At 39.9% G+C, this 11,265-nt stretch overlaps 1 protein-coding gene across 1 annotated transcript in view; it reads right to left on the bottom strand.

Moving 5' to 3' along the window:
• Window positions 1-1,203: 1,203 nt before the first annotated feature.
• The window catches only part of HSD17B12 (hydroxysteroid 17-beta dehydrogenase 12), an 85,581-nt gene continuing 75,519 nt past the window's right edge, over window positions 1,204-11,265 (bottom strand). The window contains exons 9-11 of the mRNA XM_069017168.1: window positions 9,699-9,764; window positions 3,053-3,202; window positions 1,204-2,905 (exon numbers count right to left, since the gene is read on the bottom strand). Coding sequence (XP_068873269.1) covers window positions 2,801-2,905; window positions 3,053-3,202; window positions 9,699-9,764 — 321 coding nt within the window. The 3' untranslated portion in view covers window positions 1,204-2,800. The remainder of the gene's footprint in view (window positions 2,906-3,052; window positions 3,203-9,698; window positions 9,765-11,265) is intronic.

Raw genomic sequence — 11,265 nt, 5'->3', positions numbered from 1 at the left:
GCAGCGGTGCAAAGGGACGGGATTGATGCCACCAGAAACCCCCTCCTGTTTTCTGACAGGTGCCCAGGATAGTCCCAAGGACGTGGACAGCTATTAAACATTACCTCAATCACCGAGGTGAACAGACACTCGAAGTCGAGGCAATTTAGGTTAAAGTATAAGTAAAATTTAGGTAAAAAATTAGGTTAGTGATTCTCTGCTGCAGACTGGAAAATAGAAGACCTCAGAGGAACCCAACCTGCAGCCTGCCACCACATGAAGGGGGACCACGAGTTCTGAGAACCTCCTTACCTGGGTACCCCCCCCTTCTGTGCCAGCTCGATGTGCATACTATTCCCTCTACCATACCTTTCTGAACACCTTCAAAAGTTAGAAAATTGTGATTTGGAAATAATTATTTATTAATAGCTTAACAGTGCTAATAAAATTTGTGTTCCACTAATTTTAAAGTATCAGCACTGTAGAATCATAGAATATTCCCTGTGGAAGGGATCCACAAGGATCATCTTAAGTTCAACTCCTGGCCTTGCACAGGACAGCCCCAAAAATCACACCATGTGCTTTTTGAGAGTGTCAGCCAAACACTTCCTGAACTCTGTCAGGCTTGGTGCCATGATTACTTCCCTAGGGAGCTTGCTCCAGTGCCCAAATACCCTCTGGGTGAAGAACTTTTTCCTAATATCCAACCCAAACCTCCCCCGACTCAGCTGCCTTGGTTCCTGTCACTGGTCACCAGAGAGATCATTGCCTGCCACTCCACTTCCCCTTGTGAGGAAGGTGTAAGCTACAATGAGGTCTCAGTCTCCTCCAGGCTGAACAAACCAAGTCACCTCAACTGTTCTTCATAAGGCTTCTCCTCCAGGCCCTTCATCATCTTCATAGTCATCCTCTGGACACTCTTCAATAGCTTTATATCTTTCTTATATTGTGGCCCTCAAAACTGCACACAAAATATTGAAGGTGAGGCCACACCAATGCAGAGCAGAACAGGAGAGTCACCTACCACAACTGGCCAGAGATGCTGTGCCTAAAGCACCCCAGAAAAGGGGTAGATAATGGCCAAGAGAACAGATTAATAAAAGCATTGTTTTTGGCACATAAAAGTACAGTAATTTTCACTGTTATTACTCACAATAAAGGACAATCAGACACTTGAATGTACAGGCAAACTTTTTTACAAGAAAAACCTAACACATTAAAGACTCAAGAGTAATTTCCATTTTATTTGTTATACAAAGTCAAAAACATACAGATTTTTTAGTCCAATGCTTTCACATCAGATCCAGAGCAAACCAAATCACATACTCTTGGAGAACTAATACCACCAACTTCACCATCCCTGTTCCAAAAAAATTAAGAAAACTATGGGATAGGATCTGCATCTCAGATTTGATCAGCACCATTGCATCGGTATTCAGGATTTTTCAATGTACAGATATGTTAGCCTCAAATCATATCTCAGTGCAACACATCTACTTCAAAATCAGAGCTTGAAATAATTCTTTGAAGGACAGAAAAAACCCTCCCCTCTTCAACCATAGGAAATCACCACAGAAAACAGTGATAGATGCTTGCAATTTCATTTGCCTTGCAAGTTTTATATATTTAATGTTTATAAAAATGAATTTTGGAGACCAAAATCTTTAAATAGAGTAGGTAAATACAGACAACAGCAGTGCAGACTTCTCATGTACTCTGATCCCTGTTTCCAAGAGTTAGGTAACTTGAGCCTCACTGAAGCATTCCACTTTGGAACGGAACCATGAAACGAATCAGTTCATTTTAATGCAATTAAATTAAAACTGTTCTACTTTTTAAGACATTTCTTGGTTCTCATTTTTAAGGCCATCTAAATATTCAGGATTCACATTTCAAAGGACCTCACGAAAAAGACAGACTGATACATAACTTCAAAAAGAATTTAACCACCGTTGCTAACAAGGAGAGTAACTCATTTCAAGCTCTGCATTTAAAGTACCCATAATCTTTTACATAGCAACCAGCACGTAACATGTAACTTGTGACATTTATCTACATTGTGTTATCACCACCTATTACAAAGAGCAGGCACTGAACTCTTAAAAATGTTATTACAAATCATGAAGATTACATATTACCGGAAAGTTAGAATCCATATTCAAGACCCCAGATTTTAAATGCTTCCCGCAACGTTACTTTATGTATATATTTATAGATGAACTATTACACTTATTTTGGTTTTTGGCCCATTTCCCTCAAGTTCATAACCAAAAAAAATCACACTGGACCATGTAAGCAGCGGAGCACACATGAGCTGGCTGATAGTGCAGAATCCTTGCCAAGTATCCAAAACCTGAGTTTCAAGAGGTCAATACTCTGGAAATACTGCTAGGTTACCTTTTTAAATAAATGTGCTCCTTTTCCTCTCCTGCCCACCTGTCTGGGAATATATGAGAACTACTCTTTTTCTGCCCTTCACCCATGAGCACAATAATAGATATGATGGACACTATATAACCAAGATGCTCCTCAACAATGTGATGTCTGATCAAGTCCATGAAAATATTTCTTAAAGCACAGTGCAATTTTAGTTCAAAGCACTTCCCCCCTCAGAATATCTATAAACAAATAAAGCCTATTTTTCAACCAATATTATCAGTCAACAGTCTTGTTTCACCTGTATCCTCAAAACAAGACTGTTTTGCTTGTTAGAAAGCACACCTACAATTAGAGATGTTTAAAACATTAGGTCTACTTGATGCTGCAGCATGGTATGGAACCTGCAGGAGTCCCAGGTTCCCAAGATCAAGTTGCTTCCTACTTACTTCTCCTTCATTTTTTTTAAATAACGAGCCCGCACTTGTTTGTTCATTTTCAGGATTATGTTCATGGCAGTAGATGTAGGTAGAAGAGAGGTGACCCATCCCTAAAAAAACCAAAAAAACAAACCCAATTTAAAAAAAAAAATGGGAGGGGGTGAGGTCTCAGCGTTTTATAACCTGTACTAATTACTCTTTTTCCATATTAAACACAAAGGACTTTTCAGATCCTTACATTTTCCAAGGTGACTTACCATGAGTGCATGAGGTAGGTACCCGTTGGTCCGGGACTGCAGGCCCACCGTGCCCAATGCAGCTCTGACATACCTTTCAGGACTGGGCTTATCGAGGGTTGGCTTGCGGATTTTGGACATTTTTGTTGCCACATAATATGGTAGAACACTCTGCACACAGAAAAACTCATGTTAAGCAGGGAATGCTTTCAATATTAACTTACAGATCCATTATGGATCTAAAGTAATTGGACATCAGATAGCCTGTATACTGAATTCTAGTTTAAGGCAGCCTCATTTTCAATTCTAAGATCACAACTGGATCACAATATAAGATCAAAAACTTTTAAATCAGATAACCCATGGGTCATATTTGGACATAGTTCAGTTGTCTGCTGACAGTCAACATCACTGGCTGGAGCCCTAGAAAAACCACTCATGCAAGGGTAGGTCGAAAAGCAAAGGTGCAAAACTTCATTCCAGTTGTTTAATAGAAAATGCTATACTGTTGCTTCTCTGTAGTAAACCCCCAACATTTGCCTGGTAAGGAAGTGCAGAACCCAAGGCAGGGATTTTGCAGTAAAAGCTCCTCAGTTTGGCACCTGTACAAAGGCAGGAGGAGGAAGGAGAAAAGAACTCCTGGAGACTCGAAACACTGAGCTTGTAACTCCACAGCAGGGCTCAGAGGACAGAGGAGATTCTCAGTGCCAGAATGGAAGGACAGAAAGAAGGATCAAGAAACAGAGTACAGTTAATGAGCTTTGGTAGCAATGTTTGGAAGCAAAACAGAAAAATCATGCTGGGTCTCAGAATTGTCCATAAGGGAAAGGCAAGAGAAAGCAGCATGGATAGATGCTGGTGGAGGGACACTGATAGCACAAAGGCATGTCCATGGTAGGGCAAGATAGACCTGGAGGATCCAAAACTACCTATCCCCATCTCATGCTGCTGGAGAAGGAAAGGGAAATGCACATATACTTGTACAGCAGGAAGCAATGCTCTTTCCTCATGGTCATGGTTTTGGCAGTGCTTTCAACTTGTCCTCAATTTCTGCCTCTAAAAGAGTAATCAAAAAAGCCCTGCTCTATAGCCCTTAAACAGATATTAAACATACCATATCTCAACATGCCTAGAAAGGTGGGAACTTCATCACCACTTCAACAAGGACCTCCTAAGACACTGTCAGTGGCTCTAGCAGTGATTCAATAAATCCAGCCACTACTGCCCATCTGGCAAGTGCTCCCACTGCTGTACCTTTACAGCAAGTACCTGAGAAGTGTGTGTCCACTTCTGCTATACTAATGGATCTTCAAATGAGAATACCATCTCAAAAACCAGTATATTTGGGCAAGTTAAAGTTTTTAAACCTGCTTCTCCATGTTAAGTCTCTTAAAGAACAACGACCACACATGCCTAACCTCAGAAACCTTAGCTGTCGCTCTCAGCAGCACAGCAGGGAGAGGACCCCTTCAGTTCTCACTGAGTGTATCCATGCCACAGTTGTGCACATTTCAACAGAAATTTTACCACCACAAACAGGAAACATTGGTATGTCTGCTCATTCCTTCACCTGAGAACATCAAAACTGTGCCCTTCTGTCTGTAAATAGGACTTTCAATAACATACTGCATGAGTCCACTTTCAAATGGGAAGGAAAAACATGGAGACCTAAATTTTAGAAGTAGCTACCATACCTTTAAAGTCACCAAAAGCTACAAATGCTTGGATGAGAAAACTACTCATTCTGCTACCATAGCAGCATAGATATCTCATTTCAGCTCCAGAACATGAACCTCATCTATTTTTCAGATTACATTTCTAAGCTGAATCTCTAGTTTGAGGTTTAAAAAAAAATTAAAATTTTAAGCTTCTTATTCACCACCAAATGATATCTGCAACACCCCCACCAAGTATGGCACAATAGGTATGATTTATTCTCTGTCTCTGCTCAAAACAGACTTCAAAAGTGAACTGCATTACTCAGTGAAACTACTGGATAGCATGAAGGGGCAAACAATTGTGCATGTGGATACCTGAAAAAGCAAGCATATGGTAGTACTATTGGACTGATCCACAGATTTCAAGGCACATAGAAGCATGAGATTACACTTTCACATTTTTCTTCTCCCAGATGCACTCCAGAAAACAAAAAGCCAGGTACTTACTTTCAGATACGTTAGATTTACCATCTTTGTATTAACTGGACCTTATTTTAATAGATCTCAAGAGACCTGCTGAATCTATTTAGTTTTCTCCCCTTCTTCCATCCCACAAGGAACTCAGGCATTCATGAACAATATCTAAAACAGGCATAATACATTAAAAAAATTCACCACCTTTAGGTACAAAATGCATTTCAGCATTTTGCATTCAGACAGATATAACCCACACTACCTGGGCAAATAACTCCCCTTATTCAGGGAAAGCTTAGCCTGCACTACAGTTTCAAAACATGCCTTAAAAGTAGCTTATGTCAGTATGATGTGACTTGCTCACTTGAAACATTTGCTAATGCTTATAGCTCTGATTCTTATTAAAATTGGCTCACACTCAAAATCGGGTTCTTGAATATTTTTTGGATGTAAGCAGTCAGACCTCAAGTCCTGAATAGTCAATAGTCGTAAGTCCTCCAAAGTCAGAATAGCTTGTTTACACAATTTTATCACCTTTTTTACCTTACTTTTAAAAAAGTAAAAAGACCTGAACTCTCAGATGTTGCCAAGTAAGTCTCCTTCCCTTTCCTATGTGGGAAAAAGGAGAGTGGGGAACATAAAGGGGAAATGGAAGAGTTACATCAACCAAAGCTGACCTGTATAGAAAGATAAACAGCAAAGCTAAAACGCTTTGGAGGAAGGAAGGCAATGCCATTAAACATCAGTTTGGTAACAGCACACTTTTGTGAATACCTGGAGATAGAGCTGGGCCTGTTCACTGTTGTGAAAAGGAAGCTGGTGGTGACATCTTACCTGCCTAAAATTATTACAATGGTAGTTATGAAGATAAGAGCCAAACTCTTCTTGGTAGTGCCTGATCAAATGACAAGAGGGAAAACTGTCTGTTTTGGCTGTAGGTTGTCAGACTGGACATAAGGGAGAAAGCTTTTTTACTACAAGAGCAGTATAACACTCAAGCAGGCTGTCCAGAGAGCTCACAGCACCCCTGCCCTTGAGGGCTTCCAAGATTTGGAAAAGCCAATTAGCCCAGGACCTAGTGCCAGCAGCAATCCCACTGCTAATTGCTAGGCAATCCAACTGCTGGGAGAGCAGGAGGTTAGGGTAGAAAACTTTCTGGCAATCTTTTTAAATGAAGATTTTCATGAATTTGTGGTCTGATATTTTATGTAGTGAATATAATAAAAGAAAACTGATAATGCAAGTTTCTACAACTATATTTTTGCTATGCATAGTTATGAAGTATAGAGGGATAATGCCAATAACTAAGTGAAGTATAAAAAGGGAGTAAAAGAAAGGGTCTAAGAACCAAGCAATGTTCTTAGACATATTAAAAGAGCAAAAGTTTCAGAAAAGTCTGCAGAAACCTTTCAAGGAGAGATCTTTCCAGAAGTCTTGAGAAAAGTCATTATCATCTTCCTCATTTCTTTTCTTTTGCCTCTCTTCCCCATGTAAACACACACAGAGTTTTAACCCATGCTATTACTCTGCTGCTTCTGTAAATTTAAGCAGACCTGTCAGCCAGAAGAGTGTATTTTTAATCCAAAGATGGCTACACTTCAACAAAAGCACTACGAAAACTAAGGTTCCACAGAAGGCAATCCACTTGAGCAAGGCACATACTTGAGGCTGATATTAAGAAACTGGTAAAATCCCACCAGCATTTTGTTTCTGTTTTTCACACAGTGGTGCTGTGCAGGTATTGGCAAGGCAAAAGTTAACTGGTTTCCGTGATGATGATCTAGCTGGAAGGGCAAGTCTGGAATTAAAAGTGTTATGCTTCTGAAGGTCACAAAGATGAACTTCAAAAAAAAATCTAAGAGGGATGCAGTCTTCCTAGGGTATTGAAGGAGATAGGTCAGCTAGTCTCCACAGGAAGGTACTTGTAATATTCATTAGTGACTTAGGCTGAAACAAGAGGACAAGGACACGGACTGCAATAAAATTAGCATAACAAATTGAAGCTGTGACAGCTATTGATAATCAGACCCACATAACTCAATGGCAATTCACTATCTACATTTAAGGGATAAAAAGCAGTGCTGTCAGGAATTCAGCATCCTAAGCCAACATCAGAGTCGCAAAAGGACAGTTTACCACAACCTGTGAAGCTTTGTACAGGAAAACGTAACTGTAGATACAGAAAGATAGATTTAATTCTTCATTTGTTTATAATCCTAAAAATGTAAGGCACCAAAACCCATTTTCTTAGCTTTTCTATACCCAAAAGCTAGAAAATCTTGCCTATACTATGTACATTCATACTGTGCTTAATGCCTTTAGCCAAGCACGAGTTACTGGGTTATTTGCCTTTTCAGTCTCAATAGGTACTCCATAGCCATAAACGAACAGTTCTTGCTCCTCCTTCATTCTCCTCTCAAACTGCTATGAGTACTATTTAAACAAAATCTGGGGAGGAGGAGACAACTGCACATAGAAACAACACATCCCAAAGACATAACACTTCTTTCTCCTGCAAGCATCTGTCCCTAAGCACCCTCACACTGAAGTAGCTATGAGCAGCTTTGACAAAGAAAACACCAGAAAACAGAGGTTAGATGATGTACCACAACACAGGCCCAAAAAAATTCACACCATTTTTATTGTCAGTGAAGCTGTGTGTTGAAGGGGCCTGTGTCTCAGTTTGTACGCAGACTTCAGCAGGAAAGAAGTCCTCCCAGAAAACTTGATGATACTGATGTAGGAAAGGGAAATACTCTGCCAGTTCCTTGAGTCTCATTTTCAGACTGAGATCCCAGAGAGGGCCACATTGCATGTAGATGAGAATGACTGGAAGAACAGCTGTCTGATAGTCAAGCTAAATCTGCAAGTAATACAATTTGAAAGACACTGGGGAGATAGAAGTAATGAAGAAGGGTAGAAGTGAAGAGAAAGCTGTAAGGAACTTGCCACGTGGTAAACACTGACCCACTGCAGAACAGTTTGGGGCTGAAGCCCTGTGAGAAGAGAAAGTAACAAAGAGACATGAAACACTGAAAAGTTACTCCAGCTAAATCCACTTCAAGAACTGAGAGCACACAAACCGACCCTGTATGCATTCAGAGTGATGCCTTTTTATGCATCCTTCATTGCTGCACGTTAGTTTAGCTGAAAGGTACATCCCAGAGTGCTAGGGCACAGAATCAAGCACCCAGGGGAGAAGTTAACCTTTCGGGGCTGTACTCCAAGTTATAATGTTACCAGTGCAAATCTAAAGTCAAGCAGTTAGGATGCTTTCAGGGTCCACCTTCGCTAGCTTCCTCCCCACTGCCAACAGATCCCAAAACAAACAGCACCCCTTTAGATATTTAGTATAAGGTTTAAATCTAGGAGGTTCCCATTAAAGGGTTGGTGACTGCATGGGAATAGCTCACCCAACAACTATCTTTTTTTCTTAATGCAATCCATTCTCAGGAAATGTGACAGGACATTTTTAGGTGAGAAGTTCTTGTTTTGCTAAATATGTTTAAAAGGAAAAAAATCTAGTACATCAAAAAGGTAACATAGCCTTAATCTGGTAACAACCTCCCTATAGTGTTAGCCAGTAATAAGAGTTATGCTCTTGTGTATGATGATTTCACAAGTAAGGCAGGCAACTTGGTGCCTTACCTCTCATAAAGACTTTGAAGTTCACATGGCTTTGAGAACCACCACACAGAATAGAGGAATGAGAGGCATGGACATAGCTAACCCTGATTGTAAGGTCCCTAACTGAACTTCAAAAAGAAATACCATTGTCTTCACAGTACAGGTAAGATCTCATACCACCTTTATTAAACTGACTCTTGCTCTGGAGAGAAGAGGTTTAATCAGCAATGGAAAGTTCACTGTTTGTAACCAAAGCTGGAAATTCCAGCTTTGGAAGCAAACACTAAGAGTATGTGAGAAGTGATATTAAAGCAAAATCCTATAAAGCTGTGAGAAACTGGCTTGGTTTGCTTTTGTGCTACACCAAAAATAATTAAAACCATGGAAGGTAAAAAAATGGGGAGGGGGTAAGGAGGGGTATGAAGCAAGACTCATTAGCAATACAGAAAAATAAATCAGTCAGTTACCCACAAAGGATCTTTGAGGCTTTTGTTCATTCTTCAACTATGCTCAGATTAGCAGTTGATTCACTGACACTGCAGGGATTCTACTATTCCAGTCGTTCGAGCTGTTACCCATGGAATGCCTGTACAAATGCATTCCACAAGTGTTTTCCAGTAGATGAAGCTTCATAAAAATGTATTCTACAGCACTGTACACAGTTTTATGGAATACTTTATCCATAAAGGTTCAATTAGCACCATCAGCTAAAACCAAATCATGTCTTTTGTTGCTTCAAGACCCATGGTTTCAGAGTAATTTAAGAAAGCTGCTAATGGGATCAAAGGAAATCCTTATCCTTAATCTGTGGCACACACTCATGAATAAGAGAACATGCCGATTCCTTTTTGTTGCCAAGACACCAATGTTGCTGTGGTAACCACACTTACATGAAACAAACTACTCACCTGCACAATGATGCCCTTGCTCTTGTATTCTGCATGGAGGCATTGGGAGAAGAAATCCACAAAAGCCTGGAGAGAAAAGAAGGGAAACATGCAGCATGCTACACGTTACAATGGGAACTCTAGTTTGACAGTTTTGTGTAAGAGTACTTGAATTACTATTTGGAGTTTCTGTTTTCAAAGTGAAAACCCTAGGTTTTCAATAAAACTTTGCATACAAGAGCAATGCCATTCAAACAAACTCTATGCTTAGGAAGTATTTTTACAGAAGCAAGACTCAATCTAAACAAATAAACCCCTTTTCAATTTAGAAGAAAAAGGAACCAGATTTGTTACATAAAGCCTAGTTAAAAGAGGAAAAGAAGACTTTATGTTCACATTGTTCACTACTTATGTCATCTCCTTAGGTTTTTTTTTTAAAGAGTGATTTAATTGGGTTCCTCTTGTGCATGATTTTTAGAACATAGTGTTTAAACACTTAGTCCTCTGCCTTTACACTTTTAAAAAATGCTACCCTATGGTGACACTTCTTCCTAATCCTCAAGTCCACCTCCACAGATTTTCTTCCAAACTTCTGGAAGTTTTAGAAATTGCAAGCCAAAAAGTTCAAAGAAAGAAATTAAAGGGCTTAAAAGGTGGATGTTAGCACCTGCCTTCAGGATGCCCTCAAGGCTGCGTCCTTAACCCTGCCAGGAAATATTGTCCTGAGAATCCAAGCAGTTCAAGCCAGCACAGCTTCCCACTTCCCAAATTCTTCTAAACCACCTCTCCACTTTACCCTCCTACAGTCCAGCGAGACAAAATATGGGTTCTGCTATGGTTTCTTGTTTTAGTGAAGTGATACAACCGAGTAGGATGAATAGAGTACCTTCAACTGAATGAACTAAACTCTCCTATCCATGCTTGAAGCTAAAATAAATACTAAGTAAATTAGTTCAAATATTTAAGAAGCAATTGCTTCAGACCAGTTTCAAAACAAGCAGCAAAGCTCTAGTACTGCACCTCCTCTACAGTCTTCCTTTGGTCACCATGTCACCAGTGGTTTAACATAAATCCTAACTGAAACCAGCACTTAAAGTTGGCAGTGCCCAGTGTTTTTCCTATCAAGGCCATCCCACTGAACTCAGCCTATATGAGAAGCAACAGAAACACTCCCACGCTACTGGACTATTTTCGGCAGACACTCTTCTGAGCATACTCGGAAGATCTGAAATAAAACTAGATTTTGCTGTGTAGCAAGTAGGTCCTTTTATTCTAAGATGCATGTATAAGCTAGCAGGAGGCTCCTCAAACCATAAAAAGCTTATCTGCTGTTCAGCTGTTCTTTCCTTCTCCCTCTCCCTGAGTATAAGTTTGTAACGAAATTCAGTACTCAACATGAACAAGACTAAAAGTCTGGTCTAGCAGCAACTATTCAAGTGAGCTGACCACCCTCTTGAAACAATAATGTACCTGCACGGACAAGCCAAATAGTTTCATGCAGTTTCTGAACATAGTTGCCAGGTGCACGTGTAATAACTGCACAGAGTATACTGATAATCTGTTTAAAAGAACTATATTATGTTAATAA

The sequence above is a fragment of the Aphelocoma coerulescens genome, chromosome 5 (genome assembly GCF_041296385.1).
Source record: "Aphelocoma coerulescens isolate FSJ_1873_10779 chromosome 5, UR_Acoe_1.0, whole genome shotgun sequence".
Taxonomy (NCBI): domain Eukaryota; kingdom Metazoa; phylum Chordata; class Aves; order Passeriformes; family Corvidae; genus Aphelocoma; species Aphelocoma coerulescens.
The sequence above is the reverse complement of the archived record's forward strand: the minus strand, read 5'-3'. Positions and strand labels throughout refer to the sequence as shown.